The 21,272-nt window shown below is 32.5% G+C and overlaps 1 protein-coding gene across 4 annotated transcripts in view; it reads right to left on the reverse strand.

Moving 5' to 3' along the window:
* Positions 1–13,396: 13,396 nt before the first annotated feature.
* LOC129279417 (glycogenin-1-like) overlaps positions 13,397–21,272 on the reverse strand; it is a 29,494-nt gene continuing 21,618 nt past the window's right edge. For 2 of the 4 annotated variants that reach the window (XM_064111663.1, XM_064111661.1), the window contains one exon: positions 13,397–18,607. In XM_064111663.1, coding sequence (XP_063967733.1) covers positions 18,338–18,607 — 270 coding nt within the window. In that variant the 3' untranslated portion in view covers positions 13,397–18,337. The remainder of the gene's footprint in view (positions 18,608–21,272) is intronic. The other 2 variants (XM_064111664.1, XM_064111662.1) reach the window with 1 other exon arrangement.

The following is a 21,272-nucleotide window of genomic DNA, read 5'->3' on the forward strand; positions in this document are numbered from 1 at the left end:
CCATATATGTAAAGAAATTCGGGCGAATCCAGGGGGGTATTAGTAGGGAGGGGTTAGGGCCAGGGGCGTCGATCAATTTTTCAGATTGGGGGGGGGGGGCAAAATCACGCATCATTGTTCCAAAGGCGCTTGATCACACAAAACAAACAAACCCACACTATATATATTATATATGTATACATATACACATTTATATATGACTCATGAGAAAGAGACACATATCTCACCAACGAATTAATGCGAGCGCGAAGCGCGAGCTGAAATTTTGCAGTCTACTGACCTGAAAAGCGGAAAAGGTACCTGCTTATAGTAACTCGTGAGGAGGATACATATATCTCACTACACAGATAATGCCAGTGCCGAGAGCGAGCTGAAATTTCTTTATATTCTGACCTGAAAGCTTGATATTCTAAATTTTTGGACTCCAATGATTAAGATGGGTACCTAAAACGACAATAAATGCGAGCGCGAAGCGCGAGCTGATAATTTTGATATTTCGATCTGAAAATTTTGAGTTTAATGGAGTTTTGATAAAGAACAAGATATATATCCAACAAAAGATTATTGCAAATCGAAGCGGGAGTTCTTTTGAGGTTTAAAACTGAAAACGGGACATTCTATTCACCTATTTAATCATGAAAAGTATGGGTTTTGCTACCGAAATGATGCGAGCGCGAAGCGTGAGCTGAAATTTTTTTAAATTCCAATCTGAAAAAGCGGACATTTTGAGCACGATTTTGAATAAAGAACGAGTTGTGAATTTTAATCAAGCTTGCTGATTTCTGTGTAACATTACAATCTTATTTTTATTTTTGCACATGCATAATTATTGGGGGGCAAAACGATATGTTTGCCCCCAATATTTTCATTGGTCGGGCGATCGCCCCCCCCCCCCCCAGGATCGACGCCTCTGGTTAGGGCCGAGGCTTGGTTGTTAGGATATGTAACAACTGAGGGAGAAGGCCGATGTAATGGACATTTTAAAGAAAATAAATTTAGTAGCTTCAATTCTAGCTATGTATTTGTTTTTCATTAGGTGATTTTTTACGTTTTGTTGTTGACACTCGTACAGATAAGGACTTTATGATAAGTTTCAAGTTGAAGAACTGTTCTCACTTTAATGTGTGTACATTATTACCATCACTATTATTCATAAGAATGTAATGGAATATAGTGTGATTTTTCGGAATGTCAATGTGGCAGTCAATAATATGATATTTTCTGCTAATATCTGGAAATATTATTCAACAGGACGTCATCAATTTTACTTGCGGCACCAACTTAGAGGAGATATCGTTATGTCCTCTGTTAAAATTTCGTTAAGAAGTTAATTTTGTACTTCGATCATTCATACGGATATAACACATTATAAAATATATATACATGAAACATTTTTAAAACCTAGTGAGTATAAAGTTCTAATAATTATGGTGAACAAATTTTTTGTGGCAATTAAAAATAATTTTATTAATAAAATATCAGCGAAAACAGAGAAATGAATGTATATTTTGAAATGTTGTAATCAACAAACTCGTACTAAATTGCGAAGATAATAGTAGTAGACGATTCTAAATGAAAAATCTCCATGTGTTTCTGAAGAATTCACGAGTTCACCATTTTTTTTCTGTAATTCACCATTTCATGCGTATTCAACTTATTTTCTTTTCTTTCTTAGTGTTGAAGTCTTGCTCTTATTATGATTCTTTATTTCTTTTCCTTGTTGTTCTAATATCCTTCGTGTTTGTATCCCTTTTCTTTTGTTGTTGTTTTTTGTGTGTTTTTCATGTTCTTGTGCTGCTCTATGCAGGTGCAGCGGCAGGGGGGGGGGGGCATAACTTTCTTATTTACACCCGGTTTTGATAAAAAATTTCAGTGTTATACTTGTTAGAATCTTCATTCTCTTTAAATAACTTTTTTTTTGGTGGAATGTTTATTTCAGTTGGAGGCTAAGCACGAACCAGTAGTCAGTGATTTACTGTATCTGTGTTCTGAAGAACAAAATATAATATTTTTCGTTCAAAATGGGACACATACGCGAATGATATTTCATAGATAGTTGTTTAAGCATTTTATGTATAAATTTATAAATTATTTATTTTTAACTCGTGAATCAAATTTTAGCACAGATTTATTCTTAAAAGTTTTAATCAGAGACGATTAAAGGAAAAAATATATTTAAAAATGATTTTCTTATATTTAAAATATTAATATTCATTGTTTTTACATAATTATCCCTTTTTCAGGGAATTATGATTAATTTTAAAGAGAATAGTAATCAATTCTGAATAAATTTGATCGATCCCGTGGCAAAAGCTCATCATCACGTGATGAGGTAGGGAACTAGAACTGATCAGAATTACAAAAAATCATTGACTTGTACTAAATCATTAGAGTCTTGTAATGTTACTCCGGGCTGAAAATAATCATATCCCAATATAAACAGCAAAAAATAATAATGAAAAAATGAAACACCGACCAAAACGCTTAGAATTTCATCAAAATGTGATAATTTTAGCAATATTTTGAGAGACCCTTTATCTTCGAACCGTCGAGAGCATGTAATTGGTGGGCTGATGGTGTCATGTTCCCATTTTTCGCACGTTATCACAATAAAAACAAAATTATTTCATATTTTCAAACGTGTGTGTATTTTTTACGGCTTTTCAGTCAAATGACCATTTAAGCCATATGATTATTATCATGACTATTTTTTTAAGTGTATGATTCGTTTGCCTTCTTATAACTGGGCGTTGTGGCATGCGCCTGTAATCCAAGCTATGTGGAGAAAATACAAATTGATGCAGAGGTTCGAGCCCTGGTCACGTCTTTCGGATGGTGACGTTAAAGATCGGTCCCACACATAAATAATCATATCTGATTGATACACGTCTGACAAAACTCAAATGCACACACACACCTTCTCATAACATAAGTTACAAACATGATTATATTACACAGTAAAACGTTAAATTGTAGACAATTTGTGTTCATTTTTAAGGACAATTTTGATGCAAAATAATTTCATATAAAAAATACAGAAGAATAAGTTGGGATATTTTATCTTCGGGCAGCTCATTTCATATTCATGAGGACATGCATAGAAATGTTCCACCGAAATAATGTCAAACCTATAAATGAAAAAAAAAACTTGTTCGATTTTCCTCTAAATTTTTAGCCATTCTGATGAAAACACGAAAATTTGACATTCAAATGAAAACTTGATGACTTTGTTATTGTTTTTTTCGGTTTTACTTTATGTGACCAAATTTTACTATTGTCAGCTTGGAGTATCTTAAACATGTGAAAAGGTTTCATATCTGTACTTTAAAGGTCAAGTCCACCCCAGAATAATGTTGGCTTGAATAAATAGAGTAAAATCAAACTAGCAAGACGTTGAAAGTTTTGGTGGCTTGGCGAGAAATTCGATGTAGTTCCTGCAGTGTACGTTAGTGTGCTGGGCAAACCCTTCACTCGAGATAAGGGTCTGAATGTGCAGCCTACTCATGCCTTGTGTACTGAAGGCTGTATGTGCTAGTCTTTGCGTGGAGGCATACTTGTTGAACAAAATTCCAGTCATGGAGGGATAGGCTAGAGAGTTGGCCTACACCTGTGTATAGAGGAAATCAAATGTAATGTTTCCTCGTCCAAATTACATACGTAGAGTACATTACTTTTACTCCCGTGTAGTGTCGAATACTTTAATATATATATTAAAAAATCTTGTTTTAACCTCGTGAATAAAATATCAGAGATTTACTATTAAAAGTTTTTAATAACATAGAATTAAAAAAATACTGAGTACAATAATTTTTTTTAAATAGTAAGAATACTGATATTTATCCGGGATATTTATGTTTCCTAAATTATCCCTTTTTCAGAGAATGGGACTAAATTATTGTTAGGAGAAAAGTGATCGATTCTAAAATAATAAATGGGGAAGTTCACCCTGACAAAAAGTTTATTGTAAAAATAACAGTAAAGTATTGAAAAATATTGCCGAAGCCAAGGTTTGAGAAAAATCAATCAAAGAATTAAAGAGTTATTAGAACTGTAATTATTTTATTTGTGACGTCATGTGCGCGCCGCATTCCTACATTGCGAACGGTAAAATATCAATCAAATGTCATTTTCTTAGAAAATTGAAAATTTATTTTATTGTACATTTTATATATATCAAAAGACAAATCATTTCACATCCGAATTATAGATTTACTATAAAATATTTTGATTACATAAAATTTAGAAAAACAATTTTTAAATCTATGATTTTCATAATAGTAAGAATACTGATATTCATGTTTCCTAAATTTTCCCTTTTTCAGAGAATGGGTATTGTTAGGAGAAAAGTAATCGATTCTAAAATAATTAGGGGATCGTGGACGCACTCCATCGTTATTTTTATCTTTGTTTTTTTTCTCTCTCTCTCTCTTATCGTTTCAGATTCTAATAAATTTCAATATGACATTTGTATTAGAGATAAGTAACATGATCTTCATTATCATAATCATTTTATATTGTGATAATACTTGTTTCAGTGATTGTATAATTAGCTTATGAGACTAATATTGTTATATATATTTGATTTGAGTTTATCAGGAGAAGTAATTTTATTTTAAAACAAAAAAATACAAGATAAGACGTTTTACGTTGACCTTTTCAAAGAAATTAGCTGTAGAAAGGAAAAAGAAAGGAGAAATACTTGTAATAGAAGTCGAAATTTTGAAAATATTTATATCTAAATAAATAGAGTAAAATTCACAGAGCAAAATGCTGCAAATTTCATCAAAATCGGGTAACAAATAACAAAGTTTTTGAATTTTAAAGTTTTCCAATATTTTGTGAAAACACATCGTCATGAATATTCATTAGGTGGGTTGATGATGTCACATCCCCACTTTCCCTTTTCTTATGTTATTACATGAAATCATAATTTTTTTCATACATGTGTAAATGATGTGTCTCCATTATGATGAAATAAGTTGTGGCAATAAATAACTAATGCACTTAATGTGTTGTCAATCCAATTGTTTTAGTTCTTGGTAGAAAATTTTTGAATAAACCTAATTTCATATAATTAAATATATGATAAAATACAAAAGAACAAGTGGGGATTTGACATCATCAGCCCACCTAATGAATATTCATAAAGACATGCCTAGAACTGTTTCACTGGAATAATGCAAATCTTTAAAATTCAATAACTTTGTTATTTTTTATCCGATTTTGATTAAATTTTCAGCAGTTTGCTTTGTGAATTTTACTCTATTTATTAAGAGATAAATATCTCCAGCCTGGACCATTCCTTTAAGATGTAAATGATTTTTAAGGTTGGAGAGTGATCTAAAAAAAAGTGCAGTCTGTCTGTGTTAGTATTTTGGAAATTGATTTTACCGTCATGGAGATAGATGTTTATATTTTACAGTACCTATACTTCATGATCCTTAAAATTCCTTTCCCTATTTCTGAGATATTCTGGATAACAATCACTCCGGGGGGGGGGGGGGCACTTGCATTGACGTTTGGATACCATGCGCGACCAAAAACAAAAACCACGTAAAAAGGATTATTTTTCAAGATATAGAGCACGTTACGTAAGTAACATAATAAAGGAGTAAAAAAAAACACTAAAATAATGAAAAAAGATTATATTTTGCAAGGAAAATTACGTGTTTAGGGTCAAATTTGCGAGGGTATAAAAAAAGACTTAAATGTTTTATAAACATGATAAATGATGTACTTTTTGCCCCAATTGTCAACATTACGTGATTAGAGTACGATTTGCGCGAGGTGTGGGAGGTGGGGCAGTACTAAACCCAATGATGTACTAGGTAAAGGTAAAACCGACGACCGAAGTGCGTGAAATATAACAATTAAAATATCGCTGTACTTGTTTAGGTGTTCAATTCAGAGAATACGTGCCGATGGTATCGTTTTGCTTCCAATACTTGTTAAGGGTAGGGTTTCACACGCCAGTACTTGTTAAGGGCGCATTTTCAGAATATAAAATACTTGTTTATGGTGCTTTTCGAGACCGCATGATCGCGCACAGTGGCGTACCTAGGATTTTCCACAGGGGGGCAAAACCGTCCGCCAAAAAAATTGACAAACTCGTCAGGGGGGGCAATAAAGGTCTTCAAGCTCGTCAGGGGGCAAAAAAAGGTATTTCAAGCTCGTCAGGGGGGCAGGGATACGTCCTTTGCATGGGTTGTGGCTCGTCAGGGGGGGGGGCAGGCTGCCACCCCCCCCCCCGTAGGTACGCTAGTGGTCGCGCATGGTGTCCACTCGTCAATGGAAGTGGCCACCCGGGCGCGAATTTTTTTTCCGCACTCGGCATAGCAAATACTCCATTATTTGTTTTTCATTATTTATAAATAATTTTTATTTGTTTTTCATTATTCATAAATAATGATTATTTGTTTTTCATTATTTATAAATAATTTTTATTTGTTTTTCATTATTTATAAATAATGATTATTTGTTTTTCGTTATTTATAAATAATTTTTATTTGTTTTTCATTATTTATAAATAATGATTATTTGTTTTTCATTATTTATAAATAATTTTTATTTGTTTTTCATTATTTATAAATAATGATTATTTGTTTTTCGTTATTTATAAATAATTTTTATTTGTTTTTCATTATTTATAAATAATGATTATTTGTTTTTTATTATTTATAAATAATAATTTATAAATAATGATTATTTGTTTTTTATTATTTATAAATAATGATTATTTGTTTTTCATTATTTATAAATAATGATTATTTGTTTTTCATTATTTATAAATAATGATTATTTGTTTTTCATTATTTATAAATAATGATTATTTGTTTTTCATTATTTATAAATAATTTTTATTTGTTTTTCATTATTTATAAATAATGATTATTTGTTTTTCATTATTTATAAATAATGATTATTTGTTTTCCATTATTTATAAATAAAGATTATTTGTTAAATAATGAAATATCTACTTCATTATCTATAAATAATAATTTTGTTTCAATGTCCCATTATTTGTAAATAATCATAATTTATAAACAATTTTTACAGTTTGCCATTATATACAAATAATCATTATTTATATACAAATAACCATTACTTATTAAATAATGGAAAACTCGCTATAACATGCAAATGTGGGACCGCCCATGATATGAATATTCATGATGCGATATCCTTTTTCGTGATTTTTCTTCACAAATTTTTGTCCGTTTCCTCTTCATAATGGCATTTCTTGAAGCAATTTTCTAGGGATATGGTCTGATTGTAATATTCTTCATTTTCTATATAACTTCGTCTTCGTAGAAATATCAAAAAGTGTAATTTTATACGATTTTTCCTACAGTTCACAATCCCCGTAGGCGCGCGTGTATTTCACCTTTTCTCTCTGATCGTAGGAACAACCCAAGGGTACATTACATGTTGTATATGATGGCAAACTGTAAAAATTGTTTATAAATAATGATTTTTTACAAATAATTGGATATTGAAACAAAATTATTATTTATTAACAATGAAGTAGATATTTCATTATTTAACAAATAATCTTTATTTATAAATAATGGAAAACTCGAACATTAAATAATGATTATTTATAAATAATGAAAATAATGGTGCACTCGAAAAAATTATTTATAAATAATGAAGTAGACGTTTTCATTATTTAACAAATAATCATTATTTATAAATAATGGGAAACTCAACAAATTATTTATAAATAAAGAAATGTGCACTGGCATTGTTAATAAATAATTATTATTTATAAATAATAGAAAACTTATTTATAAATAATGGAAAAATGAATTGCAATTGTTTATAAATAATGAAGTGTGTAGTGTCATTATTTATAAATAATGAAAAACGAAAATCATTATTTATAAATAATAAAAGACAAATAATCATTATTTATAAATAATGAAAACAAATAATCATTATTTATAAATAATGAAAAACAAATAATCATTATTCATAAATAATGAAAAACAAATAAAAATTTATTTATAAATAATGAAAACAAATAATCATTATTTATAAATAATGAAAAACAAATAATCATTATTCATAAATAATGAAAAACAAATAAAAATTATTTATAAATAATGAAAAACAAATAAAAATTATTTATAAATAATGAAAAACAAATAATCATTATTTATGAATAATGAAAAACAAATAAAAATTATTTATAAATAATGAAAAACAAATAATCATTATTTATAAATAATGAAAAACAAATAATCATTATTTATAAATAATAAAAAACAAATAATCATTATTTATAAATAATGAAAAACAAATAAAAATTATTTATAAATAATGAAAAACAAATAATCATTATTTATAAATAATGAAAAACAAATAATCATTATTTATAAATAATGAAAATCAAATAATCATTATTTATAAATAATGAAAAACAAATAATCATTATTTATAAATAATGGAATGGAAAGTATTACTTGGAATTATATATAAATAATTAGAAATGTTATTTTATATGATAGTAATTATTTACAAATAAAATGTAAATTATATATAAATAATAGTTATTATTTAATAAATAATGATTAAATAACAAATAATTGTTCTATATTATATTGGTACAATCGGCGCCTCATAGCGCTCAGCTCCTCCCGACACAATTTTGTCGAACTGTTCAATCAGAGTCTGCGCTTGAAGACTATTGAGCCATCGTGTTGAAGTAGTACATTCAGAGTGTACGTATGCGTACATTTTCTATGGCAGAGACCGGCGAGCAATTAAGTCCACGCACATGCGCACATGGAGTATTTGCTATGCCGAGTGCGGAAAAAAATTCGCCACCCGGGCCATCACACCATGCACCAATGATAAACCGGGTCTTTGCTGCAGCTGCAACCTACTAACCGAGATGAGTTCGAGGTCGAGGCCCTTGGCTAGCTGCTGACGATCTTTGGCCCCATCTCGTCGGCCTGGCGATCACACCCACACACCCATCCCCCACACACTCTCCGTATAATTGCGCGTCACGCTGCTTTTTTATCAGTGTGTGTAGTGAGTATGGTTGACCAATATTCGTCAGTGGTGAAACTTCCTAATTGTTTGCATTATTCATCAAAGTACGTTTTTAGTGCGGGATCAAGTCGTAATACTATTCTCACATATTATTTTCATCATAATTTTCGTACCAATTTGTTTTCCTCAAGAATGAACTGAAATAAAACTATTAAAAATTTTCAGTTAAGATAATTGGCTCATCCCAGATCCTACAACCTAGAACAGAAAGGGAATGGACTATTCAACTGCATGCATGCAGAAAAATAGCATATTATTCCTCCTGCCAAAATTAGTTTACATAATTAAAACTTTAATATGTACCCATGTCAGTGTAAAAAGCAACTATATTTGAAAAAAAACGTATTGTACAAAAATTAAAGTTTTATTAAATGTTCAGCATGGTTTCGGAATGGTGATGAGCGTAGAATATTGTTTAATCCATGTATATCATTGTATAGCGCAATTCAGTAATCGTTTGTAATCGATTACGTAGGGGTTTTCTTTAAAATTTAATTAAGCACTACTTGCCGAGAAATAACGATGTTTTTCAACTGTATGATTATGTTAGATATATATCTTTAATTATTCTTTACTGTTTGGATATAAATAGAAGTGACAATTACCATTGCCGGTGCTTAAAAGATTACGACTTTAACTGTTTTAAAATCAAGCTCAAATTATACTAGCTGACACGCTCATCCAGTCTGATTATCGAGCCGTATCGTGCTTCATATGCTCCATTAATAGCCACGATATAGGCTTGGCAGAGAGAGGTTTCTGCACAAAATTCTGCCCAATTTCAAGTGGAACCTGCTGCGACAGAATGAGCATGATTACTTTAGTTACAGTTATAGAAATATAACATTTTGCCCTCATTGCCTGTCACTATGTCGTTGTTAAACGTAGCTACAGAATTGCATGGTCGCCAAGTATTGGAAAAACTAGGAGTGAGAATACTGAAGTTACCGAGATACTGAAATTACTGAGGTATTGAAAGTACGACTGACATTACTGAGATTCTGGAAATACTGAGATAAGTTACGATAATGTAAAAGTTATATTTCTGATTGGTCTAATGCCAATTCGTCCAATTCCCAACTCGTCTGCTATCATTTGGTCTACAATCAGTTCGTCCACTATCCACATGGTCTAATTGCCATTTCGTCTAATAACCATTTGGTCCAATAGCCATTTAGTCCATACACCATTTGCTGCGACAGGATGAGCATGATTACTTTAGTATGATATATGATACTGAAAGATTTATTTGCGATTGGTCTAATATGCCAATTCGTGCAATTCCCAACTCATCTGCTATCATTTGGTCTACCATCGGTTCGTCCACTATCCACATGGTCTTATTGCCATTTCGTCCATTCACCATTTCGTCTAATAACCATTTGGTCCAATAGCCATTTAGTCCACATACACCATTTGGTCTAATTGGACTTAGTGCTATTTGGGTGAAATGAATGAAAATATGATAGATATAAGACCAACTGGTTATGAGACAAAATGGTCAAAGACGAACTGGTGATTAGACGAAGGGATGATTGGACCAAATGGTTGTTAGACCAAATGTTGATAGATGGAATGGCATCTGTAAAGCGATGAGAGACGTCGTTCCGTTGTGTTAAAGGCATATGCTAACGTTGTAGACATGTAATTTAAAAAATATCAAAGGAGAGATGAAATATGTACATGAATGCCTTTCTGTCAACCTAAAAACTCTAAAAAAAAAAAATTGAAAGAAATCCTTTCGATATACGTTAGAATTGATGGTTTTGTGTAATTTCTATCGTGCCGATAATAATAGAACATATAAGTGTATGGATGAAATTAAGATGGTTATTTCCAGTCACTTTATATTTCACTTTTTTGAAGCACTTAATGATTTTTGGACGCGATTTTTTTCTGGGCTTCATTTCTGTAACATATCACAGGTGCAGGTGACAAGTGGGACCTCGCAGCTCAGATTTTTAAAAAGTCAAATCAATGTTAGCAAATACCTTTAAGCGCTATATAAATGCGGAATATTATTATTATTAGACTAAATGAAGGTAGACCGAGTGGTGATTGGACGAGTTGGCAATTTACCGACTTCCCTTTATCTAAAACACACACACACTATTTATACAAATTCAAATATTATTAGTCTCTGTAATCAAAGTTTCCAATCAATAAGGTCATAAAAAGAACAATACAAGCATTTTTCATCACATAAAAACTTCAAAGCATAGCATATCATATACCTTGCCGTTTTAATGATTCGATAAAGACACATAATCATTTTATAGTAACTCTCCAAGAGTAAACAAAAGAGTGGTTTCATATATAATGTATACATAGCCTTTCAGTTTTAAATCTGTACAAGATCTTACACATCTACAGTATTCTGTTCTAGTACTACTGAATGGAACAGAACAAAAAAATGTCTATGTTTTAATGATCGGGAAAATAACAAATTGAAGTCTCTGCAATTCGTAACCATGATTCCTCTTTGCATAAAAAAAGAATTTACAAGGAAAAATACTTCTTCAAAGTATCCAGAAAACAATAAACGAGTGGAAATGAAGGAAAAGTTTGATTTTTGGTGGTTGTTGGAGTCACTTAATGGAAACAAAATGAATGTTTTCTTTCAATACGTATTTAAAAATCTTAAAATGATATCATTTGATTACATGTACCATTTAATGACTTTCTCACTCTCATTACATGAAAATACATGAAGTCAACAGAATAAAACAAAGCATACTGATAAATGTTTAAAAAAGAAAAAAAAAGAGAAATACTACAATAGTCTACATGAAGGACGGTATACATACATGGAATATAAAATATAGCATCAAATACTACTTAGATGTTAAATATAAAGAATAAAACAAAAAGTAGCAACTGGAAATATATTTCCTACTTAAGTACATTCAGCAATGTTTCAGTTTGATAAATCTATCCAAATTGAATGTATGTTTGGGCTTTAGATGCTTTTCACCATCAAATAAAGTAGTGCGTCATTGTGAAACCAACGCACATTACTGTTTTAACTTGTTTAGCACAAATATACAAGCTGTAACGACTGTAATACCAGCTCTGTGCTGGTTTGGAACTAGCATGCCTTTTATGTAGTGTTTAGTTCTCTTATCAAAATGAAGAATTTTCCCCTTTTTCACTATTTATTCCACAAATTAAATAAGATCGACCTACTAAGTCGAACATATATAATGCACTGTAGGCTTTGCCACACTACCAAGGGGATACATATTTCTACAAGCCACCACGAATACTGACGTTAATAATTCTGTCCCTGTTCTATGAACATTTATTGCAATCATATCTATTTTTAGGCTGCCAATTAAACGATGCAGTTAAACAAGTACAAACATACAATGTAAAAACAATACAGTTTGATAATTGATCACAATTTTTTTCCATTGTTCAAATTCTTTTACTTTTAATATTTGGCAAAATATTGTCACAATTGAATATTAATGCATACATGTACATCGGAGAGGGGTGGGAGTGCATAAACAAATAGTTTGTTGTGTTGATTTGTCTACAGAACAAATAAGAACATAATTATTCATTGGCTAACCAATTCGGCTATGTCACTGCAAGGAGCTTGGCGTCTAATAACGAGAATATAAATTTTGTTTGTCCAGATTATTTCTCATAATTCCTACTATGCATTCACAAACATCAGAATGGTGTTATTTGATAATAGTTACCAACAATTTTCACATGTAACTTATACAATACCAATAAAATAAAAATCTACAAAAACTGAATTTGTAAGACATATTTATAGGCATTGGCCTTGTATGATACAGCGAGGGGAAATTGTTTGGTGGTGTAGCATTAAAAAGAATCTAATACACCTTTGATCCATTTTTTTCTAACAAAATGTTTTTAATACATTTTTGTATAATTTTCAGGATAAAACTGATTCTAATTAAAAAAAATATATATTCATGCACCCTAATTAACATAATGTAAATTCTGAATATGCAGCATAACAGTATTATACTACCACTTTGGTTAAAATGCCAACAATAATGTAGCACTGTCAATGCTCAATTGAATCTTCAATATTTTGTCAACATCTTACATAATTCTTGATACTATCTTGAATAATTTTGTATTTGATACATTGGGATAGATATTTCTCATAACAAAACTTTGAAAGAAGTTCTGAAAATGAAAAGGATTTCCGATGAACTGAATTATGGGTATTTACAGTGATCACAACAAATTTTATTTATCGCCCTTGATATCATTTTCTATCAAATATTTTGTTAAGCCTCTGCTTGCTGATTTAAAAAAATTTTTTTTTTAATAAACTCATCCAATGTAAATCTGTTTGATTCAAGATTTGAAACTGCCATGTAAAATCATTTTTCCTTCAAAACAAATGAAAAATACCTCATTTTTTATATCATGCAATATGTTCTTCTCTCATGCAGATTAAATTATTTGCCTCTGATAGACAGCTACATTTGCGGTGCACATTATTGTATTCTAATGGCATTCCTGAAGAACATTTCTTTTTCTTTTAACAGAAAAGTATTTTTGTTTCAATAGAGACTAGTATTTTCTTATTTTTTAACATACCTGTATTAGCACGCATTACAGAACATTTGCTTTTTTTTATGTCACTTCAGAAAAAAAAAATTATTTGTGACGACAATATTGGTACCCTTTATGGGTATAGAAAACAAAAAAAAAATAGCTTTCCTCTCGATCTCTGACATTTTCATACCCCAATATCTGCCCTGAGAGAGAGAAACAGAAAAAAGTACTTCCATAACTTACACACAACACCCCTCAGCCATCTTATATTCATATTTATAAAAAAAAAAATCAAAATTGTATACATTTGTCATTAACACACACACCTGAAAATGAGATCAAAATAAGAGCACTGAATTTGAAAATCACCACATGATAAAGTTGAGTTGGTATATCGAGAAAAAAGAGATGCTAGAGTCTTGGTAAAACTCTATTTAACTCACTGTCTACTGACACCAGATGCCGTCTGTACAAAGCCTATGAGGAATACAGAATTCAGTAGTCAATAAGTTAATTACATAAATATTACATTACCATGGGAATGGTAACAAAAGATTATACACCGTCTATAACTTGTCCTATGTATCACAAAACAAGAAAAATAAATATGATTGGATAATTTTCTTTGTTCCTTTATTTTCAAAAATGTATTTTGGGGTAATAAAGCATTTCTTTGAAATTATTGTGGGATGGTCTCTGGGTCCTTGATCGAAACGCGCCTTGAAGAGAGACAAAATACGACTCACAATAATATTACAAACCTCTTAGCCATGACCTTTTCTTTTACATCAGGAGAATGTTTCATGAAAGGTCTTATCAGATTCCACAACTTCTGTTTTATCGGAGGACAATTACCATAGTAACAGTGCCTCTCAGCCAGTCGAAACAACTAATCTCACAAAAAATTGATGAAACGTTCCGTTCCCCATGTCTTGCTTGAATAGTCTCCATTTTCACAACCATACCAAGAAGACCGGATCAGATGTCTAAAATTTTGAGCTGAATCCATTTAAAGGCTATTTTGGAGGGGTTAAAATAACTACCGGTATGTGATTGAGTACATATATTGACAGCTTGACAAAGCAATATCTTAGGAATCACATGAGACTGTTAAGGATTTCAATAAATATTTAAAATGTCATTTTTTGTCACTGATTTTGGTCTCTCAGGACACTTGGTGATCACTGTGTAAAGGGACCAGGTTGATACATAGTCATCTGAATCTCGTACGCCACGGCTCAAAATCTTAAATCTAAAGTTCTTTTTTTTTATTTACAATGTCCACTCTCTTCTTTGAGCTGCATGAAACCAGGCAAGAAACTTGTTCAGTGACTCTAAGGTTTAAGAGTCGGAGTCACGTATTTTGCGCAGCGATCCCGCAAACTGGCATGTCATCACCAATCTTCAGAGTTTACCATAGACAAAAAAAAAAATAAATAAATAATGGGGAATGCAGAACATAGTGCCTTTATGGAGAGATTCATGCTAAAAGGCATAGGACAGACACTGTTGAAAATTTGCTTAATGAAACTTGACACAAATTTGAAATACCAGAAAATACAAGTGAATAATGCTGTTGGAGGGGGACAAAGATGTTAAACAGACTTTCATACCCAAAGAAGATGTCCAACATTGCATTCAGATAAAGGAATAGTTATTTCTTATAGAATACATGTCAGGGGCCATATTTCATTTAGGACTTACAAGTATGGTAACTATTATCTAAACCTCCATTATAATTAGCTGCTCAGCCCTGTTATCGTGGTAGTTGCTGTTCTGGCAAAGTCACAATTGTAGGTTCTTTATGATATGGGTCGCACTTCTGGTCATGAGATCGAACTGAGGAAGAAAGTGCCTCAAAAAGATTGAATAATGTTGATGATCATGCACCAAGGAATTGGTGTATGCTGTAAAATTGGGAATCACCAAAATGATAAGTTAACTCAGATCTGATGAAAGTCATGTGCACTAAACACAAAAATGCAAGGATAAGACTATACCCTAATGTTTGACACAAACTTATTAGCAGTCTTGGCCAGTGTACAAGCTAAAATTCCTCTAGCGAGGGCTGCTTAGAAGTTTATATATTGTGTTCATAGATTTGAATGCACTATGGCCTATGGCCAGAAATATTATTCAACTGTTGCTCTCTTTTCATTTACCATGGCTATTTCATAAGTTTCAGGAGCTAATCACCCTTATCCCCCCCCCCTATTTTTCTTTTCACTGGTTTGGCCGTCCTTGCAGTAAACCATTTTACGAAAATAGTCTTCAGAACATGATGAGAACATTAATACTCAGAATTTTTGTTTTCATTCTTTTCTACAAGAGTTTCCCCTTTGAACTCTGCAGAGTAGCAAGACACAATTCCACAAGTGATCTAATTACATGTACTAATTTTCATGATTCAGCTCTTGAAAAGACTAAGAACAATGTACATGTAGCACAAGTGCATAACAATTTTTCTTCTTCTTTGGGGTCGGAAGTTTTTCAGCAAGTAACAGCAGAGTACTATTTCTTTCCAACAAACATTTTATTGTGCAGTGTGTTGTTCTAAACTATCAAAATCATGATTTATATGTACATGCACTTATTCTCTTTTTTTTGCAAAAAAAAAGGAGAACAATGCTCATAGTTTTATGGCTTCCCCATGTGAAGCTAATTCACAAAATCTCACACAAAATGATAATCAGTATATTCATTTGTCCTTTTTTCAAAATAAATATACACAGAAATCTCTGATATCTCCTTTTTCCATCAAATATACTCTCCAAATATGGCACAAGGCGTTTATATCTGATACAGTTACATACATTTTTCTTCTCTTTTTTTAAGCCAACGGGTATCAATGGCTGAGTAAATATACTTTTTAAGTCACTGTTCAAATTGTAACCTCACTCTTAACAGCATATACATAAGAGTGATAACATTTTAACATCAAAATATACATGATTACTTTTTTTTCCATGCAATAACAAGAATATATGTTCACCAAAATACAAGGTTCAGAAAATTGTGCTCGTAAAATGCATTCATTTGTACAAAACAAGCAGACATTCAAGTTGCTGTCTTCGGAATACATGTAAATCAAGAGGAAGACAAGTTCATAACATAACTCTCAACAGAATCGTCATGCAAACGTTAGCATCAGGACACATCTGAACGCAACCCTTCAACTTTGCAGAAGTAAAAAGTAAAGTGTGGTGAAGTAACATGTGATTTATCATAAAATGGTGACATGGATCCTAATCATATGATTGGCTGAAATCTATCACATGACCAGTTATTTATTTTTTGCTAATGACTGATACTAATCACTGGTACTAATGACTAGTTCTATTATCATAAAAATTACAATCTCATTTTTATTCAGATATAACTTATTATATCCTACATAAATAAGAGCATCATGTGATCAAACATATTCTCACTATTTTGCGATGATGTTGAAAGTGAAACGCCCACGGAAGAAAAATGACTATTCCGCGACGTCAATGATGGAATAGAGCACTATTCCATCATTGACGTCACAGATCATTGACACAGATCGTGCAATCTCTCGGACACAGGCAAGGCCGCAGGTACAAATGCGTGTTCCGCTAATCGCGTAGCTTCAGGAAAAGTAGGTCAGATAGCGCACTGAGCGCGTTATCTATATTTTGGTTCAGATTTTGAAATTATATTGAATTGTCAGGCGTCCTATTAAAGCATTCTGTGTAGTGGATATGTGCTCAATAGAAATATAGTTATTTTTATGTTTATAATGCTTTTAACAGTTCAGATGGTGGTTAAACTTTTTGACTCAATCCTAAGCCTACATTACTGCTGCTGTCTTGTATCAGACGGTTATATTTTTTACATCTAAAGATGACATGCTTTTCTAAGTTGCTATGCAAGCACATGTTTTTCAGTGGAAATGATGTTTTCCCATCAATGAATGCATGGAGGATTATGAAGGTGCTCCTCCACACCTAAAATATCAAAGTTGAAATTTATTCAGCTGGTCTCCAGATGCAGACCTTGGCTTTCACATAATGCATAGCAGTGCACAAAGGGGAGTCTGAAGTAGTGAGACTGCATTCTCTCATGTTATGTGGCTGCTTCTTTGACACAGGCAGAGAATTTGGAGTCTAGTTTTTACCCCAGACATGTTATAATTTGTTTAAAAATTCAAATCTGAGTCTGTGCTTGCAGACTATGACCTAACAGTGGCAGCAAAAATAATAACCATGAGCTTGATTCAGTGACATTAGATTATAAGACACCTCTGTAATTATCAACATATCAATAGAAATTTGTCATTTCTGCAATTTTAATTAGTTATAAATGAGCTGCAAGTCACTGACTGGTCACTTGTCGAAGTTGTCGTTGGCTTTATCAGCACCATTGCAATCAGAGACGATTCAATAGCCAGTCATGAGTCAATGTTGCAATTACCAGAAATGACTAGTTAGTTACTCACCAATGACTAGTTACCAAGTATATGACTACTCATTGGTGCAGCAATATGACTTGTCACTAATTCATAGTCTTGACTCACTATTTCAATCAGCGACTACATCACTAAACCATTGATTATTCCTATCAGTGACTAGGCAGCAAATAGAGCTTAGTCAGTAAGAATGCTGCAACTAGCATAAAATCAGTGACTAGTTATTGCACCGACTATAGATTTAGCTCAAATGATAAAAAAAAATCCTAACATGAAAGGTTCAATTTTAGGATCTCTTTAACTTTTTGTTGCGTTGTTTTCTGCAGCCGCGCTTCCCATATTGACTGGCGTAATACTGTTGCTATCAACCACTGCGGCTGCTACGGCAGGGTCACTCATGACCTCGCTGATTCGGCCCATGATGTTGTCGAAGCTGTCGTTGCCCCTGTAGTCGATCTGTCCCCGCTCCCAGGCGTGCTGATCGGCTCTTGGGGAGGGAGGACCTCCCGGGTGGCCAGCGTCGCCCTCGAGGCTCAGGTCACCAAATACATTTGCAAGATCTATTCCCTATAAAGGAAAAACAAGAATAAGATAAGAGAATGGTGTTAAATGTTGATAACAATGAAATTCATGGAGCACACAGGAGAAGTAAAAGTTTGAAAGTAGTTGTCCATACATCCTGAAGCTCTGAGAAAGACACGAGGTTCAATATCAAATTAACAAGAATAATAATGATCATTCATAGAATTTGAAGTATTAGAAGTAGTAGCAGAAGTAGAATTAGTATCAGTAGTAGTAGTAGAAGTAGAAGTAGCAGAAGTAGTAGCAGAAGTATTAGAAGTAGTAGCAGAAGTAGTAGTAGTAACAGAAGTAGTAGTAGAAGTAGTAGTAGCAGAAGTAGTAGCAGAAGTATTAGAAGTAGTAGCAGAAGTAGTAGTAGTAGCAGCAGAAGTAGTAGTAGCAGAAGTAGTAGCAGAAGTAGTAGCAGTAGTAGTAGCAGTAGTAGCAGTAGCAGCAGTAGTAGCAGTAGTAGCAGTAGCAGTAGCAGTAGCAGTAGCAGTAGCAGTAGCAGTAGCAGTAGCAGTAGCAGTAGCAGTAGTAGTAGTAGTAGTAGTAGTAGTAGTAGTAGTAGTAGTAGTAGTAGTAGTAGTAGTAATAGCAGCAGCAGTATAAGCAATGGTACTATTTAACCATATGGTCTCGAAATTAATAAGAATGATAACTTTACAATTTTAAGTACCAAAATCAAAATCCACTAAAAATGTTAGTTGCAAAACAGATACAATTTGTAGCAGGGCTCCAGCCTAATGTTCACATGATCTCTGGTAAACCCTGCTATTAACCTAGCTGAAAAGAGGAAATTTAGTTTGTTATCATAATATGTATAGAACAATATAGTGAAAGAAACCCAAACTCAGAAAACAGGTTTGAAATTATAATACATTTTGTATAAAGTCAAGTATGTATTCCTGAAAAGAAAGGAAGGAAATCGGGTATAACAAAGTTCATTATTAGACAGGTACATGGAAATATACATTGGTAGGGTTAGAAAACCTTGTATCTCAATTTAAAATATTATATATATATATATATATATATATATGCGTAGCTTAAATCAAGGTTCCCCAATCCCCAGAGCTATCTGCCCTATGGAAAAATTGGTGATGCCGAAAAAATGTCTGCCGGGAAGCAAACCCGGGCCCCCAGCTTGGAACGCCGGTGCCTTAACCACTAGACCACAGAGACGGGTTAGTGGCAAGGGCAACCCCGATCCTATTGACCATCAGATAAACAGATTTTCGACACTACCAATTATAATTTCCTTTGTCGGGTGTAGGTGGGTTTTGAACAATGACAAGCCGCCATGCCTCAGCTGGATCAAAGCTATTGCTTATACAGTACACGTATGGGAGAAAGTTTGTGAGAAATTATACATGTACAACAGCTTTGGAAACTCTTTTAAATATTTGTGAAAGAAATGGATGAAGAGAACAAAACAAAACCCACCTACACCCGACAAAGGAAATTATAATTGGTATAGTGTCGAAAATCTGTTTATCTGACGGTCAATCCCATCGGGGTCGCCCTTGCCACTAACCTGTCTCTGTGGTCTAGTGGTTAAGGCACCAGCGTTCCAAGCAGGGGCCCGGGTTTGATTCCCAGCAGAGACATTTTTTCGGCATCACCAATTTTTCCAAAGGGCAGATAGCTCTGGGGAACATTGATTTAAGCTACGCCTACCGTTGTTCTCTTCACCTATTTCTTTCACAAATTTGTATATAAAAGAGTTGCCAAAGCTGTTGTTCTCACATTTATATATGACCAAGCGATTTAAAAAACATGGCTCAAAATAAAACGTTCATATTTTTATATTAAAAAATGCATACTTTTTATATTCAATGGGAATGATCTCCATTTGAAATCATGTCGTGGCTCCATTTTCAAAATAAAGCCAATTGATAGAATATTTTGTTAATAAAACATTTCATCCCACCCCCACCGACCCCCCCCCCCCCCCCAAAAAAAAAAAAAAAAAAAAAAAAACCAAGGATTTGTCACCTTACTAGGGGGAAATAAGTGATACCACAACAAACTGATTACCGGTACCATGTAAAATTAACTTTTATAAAACTCTTCAATCAATAGTAGCAAAGACAATGAAAATTCTTGGTATTAAGGTATCTCAAATCAATAACATTAATGGCTCAGCACCAAGTAGAAAGAAACCAGTCGTCCAATAACAAAAAGAAATTGAGGAAAATCCCAAATTTTTATCAAAAGAGAAGGTATTGATCCTTCAAACACAATGATTTGATTGATTCCCACTGCAATACCATGACCTTGATATTAATAACTTCCAAAACCCCAAAACAATGTTAGTCCGAACCAACACTGACACTACCAGTAACTCAAAGTAATGAATTGACAGATCCGAGGACTTTAGGGTTATAGCAGATGTATGTGTGACTGTCATTCTTGCTAGCTGAATCCTACATTGGTTTATTGGTTTAACACCCAATAAATCAATGTATAGATATTCCAAGCAATACAATATGGTATGTATTCTGAACTCCAATTTAATGGTCTAAACTCTGCGCTTAAATTATGGAAAGCCGAAAATGCAAAAATTTTCATTACATTGTACGTTTATTTTTACTGCATCCTTTCCATGCTGTACCCAGACAGTTTTGAATGAATTGGGCACCACATAATAGAGAAAATCAAACTAGCA

Source organism: Lytechinus pictus, chromosome 16 (genome assembly GCF_037042905.1).
Source record: "Lytechinus pictus isolate F3 Inbred chromosome 16, Lp3.0, whole genome shotgun sequence".
Classification (NCBI taxonomy): Eukaryota; Metazoa; Echinodermata; class Echinoidea; order Temnopleuroida; family Toxopneustidae; genus Lytechinus; species Lytechinus pictus.